At 37.2% G+C, this 20,014-nt stretch overlaps 1 protein-coding gene across 8 annotated transcripts in view; it reads left to right on the forward strand.

Moving 5' to 3' along the window:
• FNDC3A (fibronectin type III domain containing 3A) overlaps positions 1-20,014 on the forward strand; it is a 112,072-nt gene that overhangs the window by 85,014 nt on the left and 7,044 nt on the right. For all 8 annotated transcript variants that reach the window (XM_030272703.4, XM_030272697.4, XM_030272725.4 and 5 more), the window contains 11 exons: positions 2,189-2,363; positions 2,965-3,051; positions 8,773-8,911; positions 10,545-10,613; positions 11,890-12,008; positions 14,052-14,157; positions 14,249-14,424; positions 15,471-15,584; positions 17,191-17,340; positions 17,425-17,708; positions 19,589-19,798. In XM_030272703.4, coding sequence (XP_030128563.4) covers positions 2,189-2,363; positions 2,965-3,051; positions 8,773-8,911; positions 10,545-10,613; positions 11,890-12,008; positions 14,052-14,157; positions 14,249-14,424; positions 15,471-15,584; positions 17,191-17,340; positions 17,425-17,708; positions 19,589-19,798 — 1,629 coding nt within the window. The remainder of the gene's footprint in view (positions 1-2,188; positions 2,364-2,964; positions 3,052-8,772; positions 8,912-10,544; positions 10,614-11,889; positions 12,009-14,051; positions 14,158-14,248; positions 14,425-15,470; positions 15,585-17,190; positions 17,341-17,424; positions 17,709-19,588; positions 19,799-20,014) is intronic.

The following is a 20,014-nucleotide window of genomic DNA, read 5'->3' on the forward strand; positions in this document are numbered from 1 at the left end:
GAGGCTTTGGAGAGTAATCAGGGAATGCATTGCACAAAGTGCCTGTTCCTATGTCTTTCCTTAAGTACCTGCTTTGTGCTACTGTCAGAGGACACTGTAGTTGACTAGAATGACTTTTGGTGTGCTCCAATAGTTTTTATTACATTACTGCCTTCTGGATGATGTTCCTGGCATTAATTATTCTCTTGAGTTGCTCCTGGACTTTGTCTTGTTGAGATTCAGTTGGAGCTGTTAAAAATAAAGACAGGAAGGGAGCTGGCAGTTAAGCAGGGTCCAGTGCTTGGGCTCTCTTCCTGTTCCTCTTTTACATCTGAGTGTAGCTGTACCCTCTAGGAATAGCTGCACATATTATAGATTCCTCTAGCGTAAGCTTTGAAGACACTGATCAGTTAAGTACCCTTCTTAAACTAATCACACTGAATAGATTTTTAAATCAGTATTTAATAATCTTATGAAGATGTGCTTTACTGTCTTTATGGTATTATTTAATTAAAAAGTCTCTTGAAATAATATTTATTAGTGTAGAGTGCCTGTTTATCCCCTATGAAGACTATTGAGAACATTAGGCATCCGGAAACAGAATTTTGTCTAATCTTACCACAAAGAACAGATATTTTTTCTCTGAGTTACTAATGTTTAAATTTAATTCCAACCTACATGAAACAGTGGCTAGAAAAACGGGGAAAGTAAAATCTGATTTCAAAGATAATACTGTACTTCTGAGGGAATTGTTTAATAGTTGTTCAAATATGACTATGGCTGGAACTCTTAGTTTATTTCAGTATATTTTGGAGTGGTTCAAGCAAGTTTAGAGATGAAATCTTTTCAAGATGTGTTTTTTTTTACCTTTTATCTACTTGTTTTGAGAAGAGTTAGATATACTACTTGTATCTAACCTCTCTTCATACTTTCTTCAGGCTGACTACAAAATGTTGATTTTTTTTTTTTTAGTAAATATATTGTAGGTATCACTTGATTTCCATTCCAGAAATTTTCTTGCTTGTGACTTCTTACAAGAAAAAAAATTACTACTACCATAAATTTAGAAGTTTTCTCTTGTTTTTTACTTCTTCCCTTCTTGGTGCACATCTCTTTGGCAGTTCTCACAAATAATATGTCTGTTTTCTGTGCTATCAACACTCTTCATAATGTGTTGTCTGTAAGATGTTTTCCTTTAAATGCCAAAAAAATACCACAATGCAGACCAAAATTATAACACGTGTATCACTATAACATAGGTTGAGTAAGAGAGAAAGTGAAATTAAGTTACCTTTTTATTTAGATTTTTCAGGCAAGTTTCAAAACACATGGGATATTTAACTGGTATCTTTGTTTAAGCTATACAGAGGGTTTTATTTTCAGGGCTTCCTGATGGTCACTTAGGTAATCCTCAGCTTTTAGATTAAAATTACATCTTTTAAATTAGTTTCATATGGTTAAAAAAACTAGATTAGCTTTAGACTTGTGGTTCTTCAGATCTGATGTAAAGCAGCAAAGCCAGCTGAGAGCTGAGGTGGGGCTTTTGTCTACTGGATGCATATCATGCTGACTTTTGCATCCTCCTGTTTCACAGCAGCTCTTTATATGTAATGTTTGTATTTTCACCACAAGGTGTATCTAATCTAAATCAGATAAGGATAACAGTTGTCTTAGGAGATTTACTGGTATACACTCTACTTCTTTTTCTGCAATAAGACTTTCATTTTATCAACTCTTAAAGTAGCTCACCATTGAATGAAACTATTCTATTATTTCCTGAGTCTCTAGAGAAACCAGTACTTCAAAGTAAGCTCAGAACACATAAGCAAAGTTTGTTTTGAGGTCTTGCCTAAATGTTATGCCTTCATGTTTTCACTTTGAAAAGGAAGGACACTGTGGTATTAGTATATTATTGAATATAGAGCTTTAGTGTTTTAGAATACTGAGTTAATACGAAAAAGCAAAACGTTTTGGTTATCAAAACATTGTAACTATACAAAGGAATCTTTCAATATGAACATGTTAACCTTGTTCAGATGCTTGGTTACTGACAGACTCATGGGCAAGTTAAGCTGTTTGCATGTAAGAGCTTGCAATTTCCATTGTGCATATCTCCAATAAATTGTCATAGCTGTATTTAGTAAGAATTATCGTTTTTAGCTATTAATTATTGTGTCTAGTTAGTTTACATACTGTCTATTTTAAACAGTGATTTTAGTGAAGAAGTCCTGTATCATACCTCAGGCACTGCCCCATCCACACCAGCAAGTCCTTTGCTGATTAATGCTGGAGTTACTTGGTTATCCCTTCAGTGGACAAAACCCTCAGGAACACCATCAGATGAAGGAATCTCATATATATTAGAGATGGAGGACGAGAACTCAGTAAGTTTAGAATACTTATTCTCACTATGTTTGATACATTATTGTATTAGTGTAGCAATGATTATTTTTGATAGAATATTCTACAAGGAATTGTATTTTCTGAAATTAAGCTAATGACTTGTCATTGCTGTGACCAGACCACCTAGCTTTCTTCTTTTAATTGTATTTAGTGTTATTAAGCACCATTTCTGCAAAGATTTTTAAATTTCTTATAACTTTGTGAATTTCTGTGTGCAAGTTAAGCCTTGTAAGAGCTGGATCAAAACAATTGCATCATGAAGTGTGATCCCTCTAGATGTCATTTCAGACTAACAACATTTGTTTTAAAATCAGTACTGTTCTACCCTTTGAAGGTATTAGTAAAATTTCCAGTGACACTGTATATGTCTTTCTTACTGATCTTTTCTCCTCTCCTGATTGGAAAATGGTTAATGAATTCACACCTCTTAAAAAAAAAACTGTGTTTACTCAATGAAGGTGCACTATTTTGCCAGAGAAGCATAATAATTACAGTTTGAAATAGTAATTTATTTGTACGAAGTATGTTAGATCATCTGGTCTGCAAAGATAATGTTTCAAATAATCCTATTTAATTCTGCAGGGATATGGTTTCAAGCCAAAATATGATGGTGACGATCTTACCTACACGGTGAAGAATTTGAGGCGTAGTACAAAATATAAATTTAGGGTAAGATTTTTTTCCTATGTTTGGGCACCAGACTATTTTGAGATTGATTCAGAAGTGGGGAGGGCCTTTTTTAAGGAAAGTTGAATTTGATGCCAGTTTCTTACAATTTCAATCTCTTAACACTGTTGGCTGAACACCTGCATTACTGTTTCTGCAGAAGTAATAAGAACCTCTGCAAGGGTGTAACACAGCTACGGGCATCTTGAAATTCTGAGTCAAAACTGTATGTTCTTAACAGCTGGGTTTTTTTATTTGTCTGGTTTGTTTCATATACATGGGTGATATTACTGAGTGTAGCTATGGGTTATTTGACAGTAAACACAGTGAACAGTGTTAGGGTAAGGAGCAGCCTTGATACAAAAAAAAATTGTTAGGAAATTATCCATATTACCATGGTGCTGAGCCTGTTCTAATAAGCTTGAGGGCTGAACTTTTAGTTCAGGAAGAAGTCTGGCCAAACTATGAGCTTTTGGGTGTGGTTAAAAGGTAGAAAGAACCATACTGGCCCTGGGAAGATAATCAAATAGCCACCAAGGACTACAAAACTTGCCAGGATAGGCAGAGTTGAAGTAAAGAAGGCTTAGGATCTACTAGAACTGAAATTGGCCAAAGATAACAAGAATGACATAAATTGCTTCATCAGATATGCAAGAAGTAGAAGCACAGGGAATACATACAGAGGCCATTCCTAAACAGAGCAAAGAGGCAAGTTACTAACAATGTCAATAAAGCAGAAGTTCTCAGAACCTTCTTTGCCTCCACCTTACCAGCATAACTGGACCCCAGATCACAGGATAAGGTAGCTGTGACAAGGCTGGGGCTTGGTCTCTTGGAAGGGCTCAGTCCACTTCTGGATGTTAAGAGAAGTTGCTGACACTGCTGCAAGGCCCTTATCTATAACATCTGAAAAGTGATGCAGGTCAAGAGATATCCCTGATGAAAGAGGGCAAATATAATACCCCCAATCAAAAAAAAAAGGGCCCATAAGAGGACCTGGGGAAGCACAAACCCATTAATCTTGTTTCAGTCCCTGGAAAAAAAATGGAAAAGTTTTCCTAGGAAATACTACAAGCCAAACAAAGCAGGCAGTTGGGAATAGCCTACTCCAAAAGTAAATAATGTCTGATCATGTAAAGTAAGCCTGCTCATGTCCTACATCAAAGTAACACTTCCAGTTGGTCCCAGGAGATCAGTGGATGTTCTTTCCCTGAACTTCAGCAAGCATTCAAAAGTTTCCTACAGCATTCTCCCTGGCCAAATTGGCAAGACACAAACTGGATAGGTGGTATGTGAGATTAGTAGAAAACTGGCCAACAGGCTGCACTGAGAGGGTGGTGAGCAATGGTTTCTAGTCAGGCTAGTAGCCTGTCTGAAATAGGAACTCCTAGGGATAGGAGGTCCCATGTGGGAACCCAGGGCACAGGGCTCCTGACCCCCAGAGAAGCACTGACTTTGATCCTCATTCATGGAGAAAGCTTCCAAGACTTCAAGATGGACTAGAGTCCACAAAAGTGTGAAATAGATTCTAGAGAGTAGTATAGCATGTCACTTGGGTGAGGAATTTAGGTTTTGGGATTTTTAGTACGTTGTAGATGGGAACAAGATGGAGGTTTTAGGGCAGAAGCAAGTTCTTTCTTCCTCCTTCTTCATGGGTTTGGGTGATGTCTTGTAATTGGACAGAAAAGCTCACATTTCAGTCTTTGAGGGATCAGTTATTGGGTTAAAAGGGAAATTAATCTAAGTATCGATTATTTTATATATTATATTATATATAAATAATTGGATAGTTTAGTCTTAAAAGACCTTGTAACAAGAGATTGTTGGCCATTTTTGCAGTGCTTTTCCAGCACAGAGTCTGGTATAGACAGCATACAAAACTTTAGATAAGATAATAATAAACAAGAAGCTGAAGACCAAAAAAGTCCTGTGTGTCACTTTTTCCTGACACAGAACCACTTCAGGAGGGTTTCACCCTGACAGGGTAAATCCCCAGGGAGGCGCCCAGCATGGCACCCAGAAACCGATAGCCCCATGCTGTTAATTTTCACAACTCATCTTGACGATGGGATTGAAAGCACCCTCACCAAGTTTGCTGATGACACCACACAGAGTGGTCAGATGAATACATCAGAATGTAAAACTATCTTACAGAAACACTTGGAGAGGCTAGAAGAGTGAGGTAGCAAAAACAATATGAAGTTTAACAAAGACAATTGCAAAGTTTTGCACCTGGGCTGGAATAACCAAGGAGCCCACTATAGGCTAGGAGCAGCTTTGCTGAAAGGGACCTTCAGGCAAACTGGATCCTGGGCTGACTCAGCAGTGGCATTGCTAGCAGAGATAAGAGATCTTCCCTGTATTCAGCTTATGTCAGATCACCTGGAGATCTGTGTCCAGATGATCCACACAATTCACAAAAGACAGGCAGAGTGGGAGCTGGTTCAAAAGAGAGTCACAAAAATTATAAAAGGGCTGGAGAACCTGCCCTATAATGAAAGTCTGAAGTAATTACATATTTTCTCATTGGAGAAGGCTGAGAGGGACCTCATCACAGTTTGCCAGTACTTAAAGCCTAACTAGAGAGAGGAGAGAGGTTCTCCCTTCACAAGGAGCCACCTGGAGATGACAAGGGGCAAGAGTTGCAAGGTGCACTGGAAGGGGTTTCATCTTGGTGTAGGAAGGAAATTTTCCACAGTGAGATCAAGTAATCACTGGAATAACTTCCCCAGAAATGTGGTGGAATCCTTATCACTGGATGACTTCAAGATTTGACTGGAGAGGGTGTCAGATGATCTCATCTAGGCTCACTTTGCCCTGAAGGGTTGGACCAGATGATCTGTCGGGTCCCTTCCAGCCTGGGTTGTTCTATGTTCTGAGTCACTCTTGAATAGTTGCTTGAGTTTTAGAACAAAGCTAAAGACATGTCCTACAGTATGAATTTCAGAATCAGTTAGATTGGAAAAGAGCTGTAAGATCAAGTCCAACTCTTAACCCAGCACTAAACGATGTCCCTAAGCAACATATCTGCACATCTTTGAAGTACCTCCAAGGGTGGTGACTCCAGCACTTCCCTGGGCAGCCTTGCCAATGCTTGACTGCTCTTTCTGTGAAGGAATTTTTCCTAATGTTCATTTTTCCTAATTTACACTTCCCCTGGTGCAACTTGAGGCACAGTCAGAATAACATGACTTATCTGTCTGCAAGTGAAAAATATTGATAGTTGTCATACATACACCTGAAATACTAAGGAAGAATAGCAAGTAAAATACTTAAGGAGGAATTGGAAACTGTTAAAGAACAGCTTCTCCTTGCAATATGAATGGCAATAGTTTTAAGTGTTGATTGATTTGAGTTAACACTAAAGCATGTGAGTACTCATTTTCAGATGATATTTTGCACTTCTGAATATGATTTTTTGGTGTTTTTGCATAACTTAGTATTTAAATAATTTAAAATATACAGGTTGTTTCTAGCACTATTACATCTACACATGCACTAAAGAATAGCTAATTCGCTTGAAACTAGCTTTTGCAGGACATGAACACAGTCTTCCTTTGAAAGTAATGCTACACATGATTCATACTCATTATTAGTAAATGTATAGTTAAACATCCTAAGTTTCTCATTAAAATAAACTCCAATGTTTATACCCTATTTTTATTAGCAAAACAATAAACAGAAGTCTCTGTTCACTCATTCATGGAGCATAAAGGAGAACCAAATGTTATGTTGATCAGGTCTTTAATTTTTATTATACAGGGGAAAGACTTAATTAGCAGTAATATTCCTTAAGGCTTTTGAAAGAAGCTTTATAACCATTTGAAATCTTATTATAGTACGCAAATGCTAACTGCCTGTTTAACTTGATTTGTAATGGTACAAAGACAACCAGATGGTTATTAATCCTGTAAACTGTGTTGGGAGACTTAATGTCTGAGAGACATGTTAGCTTGCATTTCCTCTTCTCAGTCTACTAACATCATTGTTATCATTTCAATTCTGCTGATTTTTAAAACAGATCTAAAAGCTGAAAAAACATCTTTTTTTCTTTTTTTCTAGGTGGTTTAGCTTTTTACTAAACTAAACTACAAAGTAAAGAATAGCAAGAATTTGTTTTCCTAGAAACACAAAATACTCTAGGCTGGAAGGGACTCTTAGTCATCATCTGGGTCAAATTTGTATAGAAAGCCAGGCCTTATCTTAGGCAGTTCAACCCTGTCCCAGCCATGTTGAGCTGAGATTTCATTACTTTCAGCATGGATGATTCAACCACTTCTTTGGGCTTTCTGTTCTAATGGTAATTAATTTCTTTTCTTAAATAAAGCTAGAATATCCCCTAACACACTTTGTGTCTGCTGGCTCTTGTCCTGTCATTACAGATCCTTTGGAAGGCAATGTCTTCGTCTCTTCTGTAACTGTCTCTTAGGTGTTGGAAGGCTGTGGTTAGATTATTCCCAATGAAATTTCTTTCTTCTCAGGCAGAATAAAACAAAGCTTTTTTCCGATGTCAGGTTCTCTAATCCTCTGATCATCATGCTGGCCCTCTTCTGAACTCTTTCCAGATTCCCAGTGTCTCTTGAACTGGGAGGACCAAAATTGGACACAGTATTCCAAGCTTGGTTTTAAAAGTGCTGAGTAAAGTGACAGAATTAAATCCTTTGTTCTGCTGGGTAAATTCTTGCTGATTCAGCCCATGACACACTTTTGTTTTGCTACTGCCAAGATGTTTTGCTGATTAATTTGACTTGCTCCTACTCAAATGCCAATGTCATTCTCGGCAGAGCTGAAAAGAGAAAAACTGGGTAGAGTCAGACCCCAGAGTGTACTGGTGCTGGGATTATTCCATCCCAGGTGCAAGACTGTATCTTGTCCAAAGCTCATACAGTTCTTGTTCATGCAATATTTCAGCCTATCAAAGTCTGTATGATGGCTCTTCTCTCCAGCATATGTTTGTCTTCTAGTTTGGTTCTATATGCAAATCTGGGAGCATCACTCACTCCTGTCATCCTGATCACATCCAAAAATAATGAATAGAATCTGACATTGGATTGGCTGCTGAAGAAATCCACTCATGCGCATCTGCTAATTTTCCTTCAAACCATTAGCCAACACCCTTTGAGCCTGGCATTCTGTCAGGTTTTCTACACCCATCTTGTGGTCCATCTGTTCTATCTTAACCAGCTTGTCTACATAAATGTTGTGAAGATCAAACTAAAATTAGGGTAGATGATGTCCCCAGCTCTCCCCCATTTTTTAAACAATTTGTTTCATCATGGAAGCACTCAGGTTGATTAAACAAAATTTACCTCTTACAAATATAGTTCCTTGTCCTTCACATGATTTTCATGACAACCTTTGCCATAATGATCCTCGGGACTGTAGAGTTTATAAAATCCCTTTGCTGTTGTTAATACAACTTACCCATATAAACTTTTTCTATCTCAGTATTTCTGTAAAAGAAGGTGCTGTACTAGCATGGGAGGGATTTTTTAAAGGAATTTGTTTTTCCTGGCAATTTGCATGCATTTATATTTTCAGTATAGTGATTGTCTAACTATGAGACTAATGAAAATGTAAAACCAATTTATATAACCTTCAGTTTTGTGCTAATTTATTATGTGTTTGTCTGTATATACAATATAAATTAATTTGTCCGTACCATATACAGTGAATAGCATACCACTATCCAATGCATTTATAGTATTTTATATATATTTGCAGGTCATTGCTTATAACTCAGAAGGGAAAAGCAGTCCAAGTGAGACAGTGGAGTACATTACTTGTCCAGACAAACCTGGAGTACCTTCAAAACCCACAGTGAAAGGAAAAATTCATGCACAGAGTTTTAAAATAATCTGGGGTAAGAATGTTTTCCAGCTCTATTTTAGAGTATTTCTTCTGTATTTTTAATATATATATAATATTTTTTATACAGAAGGTCAGGTTTTACTTTAGTAACACTTCAGTCAACTGAGCCATTATGGTTCATTTATATTGAAAAATACTGACTCAAAATACTTAGTGTGGCAGCACAGCTAATTATATGGGAAGAATAATATGCTAATTGTAATAGGGTCTGTTATTGCAGAGGACTGTACAGCACTTTAAAAAGTGTGGTTAATTGATCTACTACGAAGTTCTGTTTCTCTGGCACAAAAAGTAGGTGCATGACATTCTGGGTCCTTATTGAAAGAGAAGATTGAAGTTCAACCTGTGTCTTCAAACTATTTGGTTTTGATAGATACATTTTTATTTACTAAGGATGTTGAGAAAATTTTCCTTAAGCTCAGAAATTTTTAGCCCTATGCTGTAAAATAGGAGAAGGTTAAACAGTACTGTGCAATGCAGTACTTTAGCAGAAAATCACATCTTACCTACTTCCATTTAATAGTCTATTTAATTCTTTAGCATCAATAATAAGAAATTTATTTCTTATTACTATACGAATAGTACTCAGCAGATCCAGTCTTGTATCTTCCCAGAGTGCTTTGCTACATCAGGACCTGATACTTGATCTTTTATGTACAATGCATAAGGTATGAAGTTATTAAGAATACCTGATTTGTATATCAAAAGATGCCTAAAATATCAATTTATATATAAAACTTTAAATAGTCATTATTTGGACCAGTGATGCTCTTTCCATTAATGTGGTAATTAATGTGACCATTTTATTTTCCATTTGGAGTAATTTCCTTCAAACCAAGGAAGTGCTATCTGCCATCTAAGTTTCATTTTATTTAGCTGGCGTTTTATGATACGTAACTCTTGCCTAAGAGCCAATATAATTTCATCCAGTACAAGCATATTGTGACGTTTAGGCAGGAGTACCCTTCTGTGTTGAAGGGTACTGTTGAAGTATAATGCTGTCTTTATATTCGTTCAAAATGTTGGTTTACATTATTTTAATTTTGCTGTTTTCTAAGCCATCTTTGAGAAACAGTATTAAGATTATATGTCAAAGAATGGTCTGTAGATTTGTATCTTGTACATGAATACTTTACCAGAGAGGACAGTGCACTAGTGATATATTAGAAGTTAAGAGGTAAGTTTTCAGTGTAGAGCTCTTGACTATTCTGTTTTGTCCAAAATATTTAAGTTTTTGAAATTTGGTCCTTAAATAATTTCAAAATATTTTTATATACTAATCCATATGATAATTTTTCCTGTCTGCAGTCCAAATTACAGGCCCATTAGTGTGTGTGTCCCTGAATCCATACTCAGGCACCTGAGACTGAAATGTTTTCTGTGGCATCTCCCAGGGGCAATTCCCTTGTCCCTTCTCCTGTGTAGAGTGTACAGAAGGGCTGAGAGCTGGCTTTCACACAGCAGGACTTGGAGTGATTTGCTGCTTCCCTGGACTAGGACACTCTCTGTCTAAATAAGCACCCACCTCCAGCTGTCTGTTGATTTTGCCACTGGGAGATTGTCCCCAAAAGCTATAAAGCCGTTTAACTTACCTTGCTTAGTTGGAATATTGCTGTGTTTTATAGATCCACCAAAAGACAATGGGGGAGCAGCAATACATACATATGTTGTGGAAATGTCTGAAGGCTTAAGTGGTAAGTATTAGGATCATACATTGGCATTCACTTGTGTGGGGGTTTTTTTCCTGTGCGTCCATGTGAGAAGAATAAAATATGTACTAAGTTATTGCCAGGGACTGACATCAAAAAGAAAATAGAGGCACATTGATACTTGTACACAATAAGTTCTTTTTCTCTGATTTAGAAAAGAAAGATGCCACAAAATTCTGTGACGCAAGAGATGCTTTTTGTTTAACTTACTAATTAGGTCTATTCAGTTTTGGAAATGAAATGACACATTTCAGACATTTTAGGGCAAGAAGACAGGGACATGTAGCTTTGTCTGCATGGCAGATGAAAAAAAAGCTTGTACTCCATTTATCACTATTAAAAGAGAACAATGATGCAGCTGGGGTAACTTTCTGCTATTTGCTTTTCTATTCTTTCATACAGAAAGGAAAATGACAGTATTTGTAAATTGGACATAAACCTGTCTTGCTAAATTATTTTAAAATCTAGTTAGGTAGCCTTATTGAGTTCAGAAACACAATCACATCAAAAATGAAAGTTTCAACTTCTCCAGTGCTGTGTCAGATTAAGACAGTATTGCCCCCAGATATTATGGGAGCCCTCTCAGGTAGTTAATCTCTTGCTTTCCTCTCTCTATCATGTGTCCACATTAAGCCACTTTTGGAATGATGCACCCAAGCCTTTCATGTAAATATAGAGAGCTGTGCATTATGTTTCATTCCCAGCCCTCTAAATTCTGTGGTGTATTGAGTTGTTGGGAGATTCATTGAAAGTCCCAAGGTTCCCTGCTTAACTTAAAAAGAAAGAGAATGCTAAAGAGTTTCTGATTTAAGAGCAGCAAATAATGGAATAAGAATTTCACATGCTTCTGGGCCATTCAGGAACACAGGAACAAACTTCATCAATTGTAAACTGTAGTTACAGTCTGCAAAGTGATAATGCAATATGAAATTTGTTATCTATGAACAATTTTACTTTTGTGTCTTACCTGCTTATTTGGTTATGATGTTGAATGTACTTGCTGACCCAGTTAAGTTCTTTTCTATTTAAGGTAAATCCCAAATGAGGAAGCTATTTCACTTCTGCAGATCTACACCTAGGAAACTATCTTTATGAAATTATAAGATCTTCCAGGAAATTCAAACCAGTTTCAATTTCTATTTTTTGTAATAAACATTAGGCACACACTTATTTTAGTGAAATTAGGATACCTGCTGTGGCTGGTACTGAAGTGTGGCAGATTACACTTTGGTTCATTGCACACTTATTCCTAACCTTTCAGGAAACAAGTGGGAGACAATATACAGTGGAGCCACTAGGGAACATGTGTGTGACCGACTAAATCCGGGCTCTTCCTATCGGTTACGTGTATATTGCGTGGGGGAAGGAGGACAAAGCACGGTAATATCAGCTAATATTTTTATTAAATAAAATTTCTCTCTATAGAAAATCTGGTCCAGTAGATATTTAAGCAAATATTGTGCAGAAATGCCTAACAAAATAGCCATAATTAGAACCTCAGAGAAGTTCCAGTATTGCTGCATAATGGTTTGAGTTTCTGCTCATTTGTTAAAGAAAAATATCTGAATATTCTTTCGTGATATGATATTTTGTTTGACATGATAGTCTTATTTACAGAAACAGATACTTTTCCCTTGTGATACATTTATACAATGTCATTTATTAAGGCCTAACATCAGCAGTTTAAAAAGGGTATTAGAAAGGCTCCCTGTGGAATTGGTGACAGCACCAAGCATAACAGAATTCATGATGTATTTTAACAATGGTTTCTCACATAGTGTGATTCTTGGGGCTGTCTTGGGGCCAGGAGCTGGACTTTGATAATGCTTGTAGATACCTTCCAACTCAGAAGATTCTGTGATTCTATGAATTTAATGTATTTCCTGTAGTCAGTGGAGTACCTTGTCTCAGTAGCTAAGTTACCCCAGCAGGCAGGGGGAGAAGTCTTCACTCAAGATTTTCAGGGTTATGTTTCCCATGCTCTCTCAAGTACAATTAAAATGTTTTCATTGCCCTACTTTTCAGTATTGCCAAACAATTTGCTGTATCATACTGTGCTTCTTTACACACACACACATGTGCACTTTCAATTCTGTGGTGTAGTTTAGCTGCCAGTGCCAAAATGTCTTGCTGTATTTGCTCTCTCTTCTCAGCAACAAGTGTAACAAAGCCAGCCCTGGCTCTCTGCAGACTTCCAGCAGGGCTTTACTGTCAAGCTGCTCTCACAAAAACCTTAAAGCCTTCCATTCTTGGTGGTCGCAATTTCTACCCAGCCCTGCCCTATGACATGAAACATGTGCTCTTCCTCCACATTGAAGTCTCCTGCAAAGATAACCTTGACTACAGCCACCTTGCCTTAAGAATAAATCTGGACTCGTTCAATACTGTCTTGGCTGCAGTGCTTTCCCAATCACCAGACCACAAGTCTTTGGAGACTTTCACCCTGCCAGCCTACTTCCCTACAGCCCAACCCCATGATTTTAGAATTAACCTTGACTACCAAAGAGAGAATAGCTTCCAGAAAGTCCCTATACTTTCTGAAGGTGTCAGAAATTAACAGAAGAACTATGAAGAAAGATCTGTTCTGCAGCTTCTCATTAACATATGTAAAATTTCCTGCCTTTCAAGTAGCAGCAGTTGTTCAGCGCAACAATATATTTAAAGGAGCTGAAAAGCAGCAGATCATCCAGTCCACTCTTTCTCGAACATATGTAGAAACCAGCTGTGAAATGAGACTCTGAGATTAATTTCTTCTGTAAACCTAAAGTCTTTCCAACTTCATATTTGTTCTGTATCAAGCTGAAGCTAATAACCCCTCATTGTCTCTGCTCACTTCTGTCTGCATCTAGACAGAAGTGCATCTGCTGCATCTGTTATGTTCTTAGGTAATTTTTGCCCAAACTTCAAATCAGAGGTGGAAACTTGTTGCTCATTAGGTATTGCTAAGCAATGAAAAAGTTGAAATCTCTTTTTTTTTTTTTTTTAATCTCTTCTGATTGACACTTCTGCCCACTTTTGCTTTCTGACAAGTTCTTCCATGGAAAGTATACAACCTCTAGAGTAAGGGTTTAGAACTCATTAAACTGCAGTCTGATGCAAAAGAGAATGAGTTTTCTTTGAATGAGTCATATTTCAAGCATCTGTACTATGTTTGTACTGATAATTAACCACTGATTTTAATTCTACTCCTTACATGTGTACCAAAATACAAAAGCAAATTTTGCATATCATGTGATTATTTTGGCATGGTTTATATTATGAGAAATATATACCAGATCACTTCAGTATTTTCATATATTTGAAGATGTCATTTAAAAAGGGGATGATCTTGTTTCTGACTCAGCTATTTGCCTTTACTTATTGTGTAACTGATAGTTCTTGGTGTGGCCTGGATAACTTCATTAATCTATCTTTCTTTTTTAGGTGACTGATTCCTTACTGGTGCAGACACCAGCAGTAGTTCCAGGTCCATGCCAGCCTCCAAGGCTACAGGGTAGACCAAGAGCAAGAGAAATTCAGCTGCGTTGGGGTAATTTTATTACAAGTGTTAGAGATTGTAAGGGATCCAAATGTGTCACGTGTTAAAACTAAATAAGCTTTTCTTTCTTTCTTATTTCTAGGACCACCTCAGGTAGATGGTGGTTCACCCATTACCTGTTATGGTCTGGAAATGTTTCAGGCAGAAAGTGATGAACACAGAGAGGTTTACCAGGGTTCTGATGTTGAATGCACAGTGGGCAGCCTTCTTCCAGGGAGGATGTACAGCTTCAGACTGAGAGCAGCTAACAAGGCTGGGGTAAGGAGCCAGTCTGAAATGAAATTCATTACAGAGACTGCAATCATTATTAAAGATTTTTTATTTCAAACAAAGCATTTAACAGTAATTTTAAAATTAGGATTTCCTGATGTAGAGTCATTTGAGTCACATAGCTTATTGTCGTGTAGGAACAGATGGTTAAACATCAGTTTATAATGAAGGGGATTTTTAGATGAAGGGAAGAGAAAATTGCTAATTATGTCTTTTATCTGAACAGTAATATTAGGAAATCATTAGGAAATGCTAAGTACTTTATTAAAGTACTGTTACAACTTCACTATTTTCATGTGAAGGTAGCAAATTATTTCTATATACAGCTTTGTAAATTGATTGACCTTTATTTTTACAGCTGTTGGTGTTCAGAACATTATAATTAGTGTTTCCTGACTCTCCATTTTTATATTTAGTTTACCTTCTGAGTACATGTTCTATCAGATACAAGACTATTTTCCCTTTTTGGAGTATTAAATGTGTTTAAATCAATTCTAGCTGTAGAAGAAGCTTTTTAGTTATGTACCCAAAGTCCTGATTTGTTCAGTAATGTACACTTCATTGAAAACTGTCAGGGTGCATTGACAGTGTTTGTGGAGAGGTCTGCAGCTTAAGGTTTTAGAACACTATCCTAACTTTTATCTTCCCAAAGAATGGTTCATAGCTCAGTAGTTTTTGAATCCTTTATTTCTTTTACATAGGTATAAATAGGCAGTACAAATTGGTTTATGTTCCAGTGCAGCCATCATGTAACTTCAGAATGAGCTTTGGATAGTACTTCCCTGGTTTTCCCAAGAGTTTGAAGTGTCAAATTTATTCACGTTACATTTGCTGGAGTGAAGAAAAATTTATAGCTGTCCTGGAGAATAGTTAGATACTGAAATAAATCCTGAATCCACAGTCCACAGAAATTTCTTTTATAAAGAAGTAATAGAACATTTCTGGTTGCTGTTACATGTCCCTGCTGTGGTAAACTGTTTTTTTAACAGTTTTTCATTTTTCCAATGTGTTTGTATCAATTCTCTTTTTAATAGTTTGGACCTTACTCAGAAAAATGTGAAGTAACTACAGCACCTGGACCCCCAGATCAGTGCAAGCCCCCTCAAGTGGCGTGCAGATCTGCTGCCTGTGCTCAGGTGTCATGGGAGGTAAGAATGCCACAGTAACACCTGTCTTAACATAATGGTCTTGTGCATTTTTGAGTTCAGCTTGAGAAGTCTAATACTGTATTTTAATCACTTTATTTGTAAGCAAACTTACCTGACCATCCAGTAGGTAAAACCTTAGTCATTCATCATGCAATTATAAGGCAGCAGTAAGTTGGCAGGCTGCAGGTACTGGATCTTACTGTGTTCTTTTGTTTAAAAGTTTTGCCATAGCTGCTGCTCTGCATTTCTGAGTGATGGAGTCTAATCTTAAAATTTTTCTTTAACATAGTTATAGTTCCTCAGAGACAATGTATCCACATAATACAGTTGATTATTGTGCATTTCTTGGTTTTATAATCTGATTTAATTTTATATAATTACTTCAGCAATAATGTAGCAAAAGCCTCACAGACTTCCTCTAAACCCATATGTTTAGATATCTGATTTTAAAAATGCAATAGATAAAAATTAAGCTTGAAAAAAGGAAGATTCTATCTGGGAATACTCTTTAAACACAGCTTTTTAGTGGCTTAGAGATGGGGTGAAGCATCTGAGCTACAGAACTGTACAGAAAAAAAATTTAACTGTTTTACTTGGAAAGTAGTGTTCATGCTTCCTACTGGAGGAATGTCAGAGGAGCACTTCTTAAATATCTACAAGGCAAAGCCTTTTTTAAAAAATACCATAAAACATTCGGGTAGAGTTAATTTGAGTGATGTTAGATGTCTGTTTTACAGAGTCACACAGTAATTAAGGCACAAGTAGACCTCTAAATGTCATTTAATTCAACCTTCTATTTAAATAGGTTAAGTTTCTCAGGGCCTTTCCCAGTGAAATTTTATTTATCCGCAAGAATGAAGATGTTTCAGCCTAGTAAAACTGTCTGGGTAAACTCTCATTCTGTAGGGATTTTTTTGTTTATGTCTAGTCAAAATACCCTTTAAGGTAAGTCATGACTCTTGTCTTGGCACTGTGCTATCTTCATGAAAAGCTTTTGTCATAATTGTACCCTCCCAGTAAGTAAGTTCAGGCAGCAGTAAGATCTTTCCTTAGGTGGATCACCTTGCTATCAAGTAAACTTTACTTTTTTGTTGTGTGTTGCACTCCTACTTTGTGACCCTTCACTGGACCGACTCCATTATGTCAATGTCCATCTCCTTCTGGGGATCCAAAGACAAAACATGGTACTGGAGATGCAACATCACAAGTGCTGAGTAGAGGGGAATCATTATTCCTTTTACCCTTCTTGTTGCTCATTTGCTAATACAACCAATATGTAGTTAACCTTCATCAAACAAACATTGCTGATTCTTATTCAACTTCCTCTCCATGACACACAGGAGTTTTTTTGGTAAAGGTTCCTCCTCAGCTTGTACTTTTTTGTAGCAGTCCAGGATTTTGTGTTTGCAATTGTCTTAGTTGAATTTCCTGAAGTTTGTATCAGATTCTGCCTCTTACTTGTATTGTACTAAATTAAAAATCAGCAAAGTAATGGGAGGGTAAGACTCCTCTGGATCAAAAACAAAATATAGATGTGGTGAGTTTGGTTTATTTTTTCTCTTATGTCAGTATATTTAGCTTCTAATTATTGATATCCATTTTAAAGGTACCAGTAAGTAATGGAGCTGATGTCACGGAGTATCGACTGGAGTGGGGCGGTGTGGAAGGATGCATGCAAATCTCCTATTGTGGGCCTGGGCTAAGCTGTGAAGTGAAAGGGCTTTTGCCTGCCACTATATACTACTGCAGAGTTCAGGTAAAGATGTAAAACTGTTGTTAATGAAATCTGGAAACAGGAGTTGACTCTGCCATAAAAACATGGTCTACTTTGAATTTGCAGGCAGTGAATGTTGCAGGTGCAGGCCCTTTCAGTGAAGTAGTGGCATGTATGACTCCAGCCTCTGTACCTGCAGTTGTGACGTGTCTTCGTGGACTAAGTGAAGATGAAGTTGAAAGTCCACATTATTCTCCTTCCACATGCCTTGCTATAAGCTGGGAAGAACCTTGTGACCATGGATCTGAAATCCTTGGCTACAGCATAGACTTTGGAGATAAGCAGCCAATAACTGTTGGGAAGGATCTGACCTATTTTATAGATGGCTTACAGCCAGATACTACCTACAGGTATGTGATGCACAGCTACTTGACAGCCTACTGTTTCTTCCACAAGAGCAGATACTTTGTTGCCTTGTGTTTTTCTATTATCTTCATTATTACTCTCAGAGACACATTAGTGCACAGCCATGGAGCAAAACGTTTTGTTAATGATGCTCATCATAAATAGATGTGCAATATTTATTTTCTTAAAAAAAAAAAAATTATGTTAGTTTATTACAGTATTGTTGTGTCTGGTTAATGTGTCAGTTTAACTGAATTCACATCACATATTCGGATTCATAGCTAATTTTGGACTGGTTGCTTCTCTGTTTGAAAAGGTAAAATCCATCCAAGGAAGGACTATGCCCAGTCTGATCTAATGACAGCTCATGGCAACTTGCAGTGCCGTATCTGCAGAAAAAGTGGAAGTCAGCATGAACAGTATCAGTTTGAAAAATCAGCCAGCAGTGTGTCTCTTTTGAAGAATTTTAGTTGCTGAAATGTCCCTTATGTTCGGTCCAAGGGTTACTGAAAAATGTGAATGCAAAAATCAGTAGTTTTGCCTGAAGGCACTGTTACAAAAACATGTCCTCAGTGTTAAAGGAGAATGGCAGTCCCACTGAAGTCAGACTTTTAATCCACTCTGATTTCAGTATAATTAGGATATCATGTGGCTATGCAGTTTTCTGAATCCTTAATTACTGTTTTATGGCATTATGTCAGAATACAGTGTTTCTGTGTGTCTTATAATTATTTAACAATAATGCTGGCAGTCTGCTCTCTGTGTCAGTAGACTGAAAAAAGAGTCGTTTGCAGAGATAGGTCTATACTTCTACCCACATACTTTTTTTTTAATAGAATACACTGTCAACTCCTTGTGCAGATAAAAAATTGCATGTATTAACCTTAGTTCTGGGCTGTAATAAATTAGCATAATGTTAAAAATTACTGTAGTGAAGGAGAAATATTTATTCTTTAGCCTGCATACACATTTGTGTTTCCACATTTTGCAGTTGTGTGGTTGACTGTTTCAGAATTTAATTAGTGTGATTACTTTTTTCCAGTTACCGAGATACTGTTTTGGACAAACAGATGTTAAGTCTGCAAAATTAAGTTAGACACACTTTGCTCCCTGTGGCTACCTGTGAAATACGTAAAGAGCCTTTATTTTCTGCTTTCTCCTTTTCAGAAATAAATTTCTTAGCTAAGTCTTTTGATTCTTACTTACAAATCTAATGTACATTGTCTTCCTTGGAGTATCAAAGAAGAAAAAACCAAAACCCTACCTTATTCCTGAGTATCAAGTTCTACAACTTCCTCAGCTTTGTGTCCTGTGGCAACTTCTGGTTTCCCCCTCTCACTTTTCAGGCAGACCCAAGAGGGCTTAGGTTTGCAAGTGCTCAGAGATGTGTTACTGGTGGAAACAGCAAGAGAGGTGGCTGTGTACCGTTGCAAATAGGATCTGTTCAAAAAAGTCCATAAAAATGTCTGTTAGTCATCCTTGAACTCACCTGATAAAACAATCACAGATATGGTATCCCCTCTTTGGGGTGGGTTTTTTTATCTTCCCTCATCACTCCACTGTGGCTATCTAAATTTTTGTTCAAGGCCTGCACAGTCAGAAAGGTGGACCACTCTTGAAGTAACTCACAGAGCTTTTGCATCTCTTTTCACTAATGTGAATTTACTTTTGAATATTTTTATTTCTAATCAGGCCAGCTCCTTAAAATGTAAGGAAAGTGATGCACCTCCATATTCTTGACAGTTTAACAAAGCGTAATACTGATAAAAGTCTTCACTGTAGATGGTACCATTATTCTCAATTTAATGAGAATGGTGGATATGACCAGTTATTTTTAGAATCTAATTTCAAGTTAATTTATTCCTTTTTTTTTTCCAAATGCTAGGGTACGAATTCAAGCCCTCAATAGTCTTGGAGCTGGTCCTTTCAGCCACACCATAAAACTGAAAACAAAGCCTCTCCCGCCGGATCCACCTCGCCTGGAATGTGCTGCATGCAGTTCTCAGACTCTCAAGCTGAAGTGGGGAGAGGGAACTGCAAAAGCATTAACTGACTCCATCCAGTACCACCTTCAAATGGAGGATAAGAATGGAAGGTTGGTTTTGACATTGCTTTAATCTGCCCAGTGTTGCTGTGGTCTGATGCTTGGGAGATGGCAGCAAAGGGCCAAATTCCGTATGCTTTGGGGAATTTACAGCAGGTGTAGGAGGTCATCTCATCCAGCAACTCAAGAAGGGCTCTAGTGTTCTTGTGGTGAGAAGTACAAGATAAAAAACATTATAGTTTTTTACTTAACAGTTCAACATGAAGA

The sequence above is a fragment of the Taeniopygia guttata genome, chromosome 1 (genome assembly GCF_048771995.1).
Source record: "Taeniopygia guttata chromosome 1, bTaeGut7.mat, whole genome shotgun sequence".
Taxonomy (NCBI): domain Eukaryota; kingdom Metazoa; phylum Chordata; class Aves; order Passeriformes; family Estrildidae; genus Taeniopygia; species Taeniopygia guttata.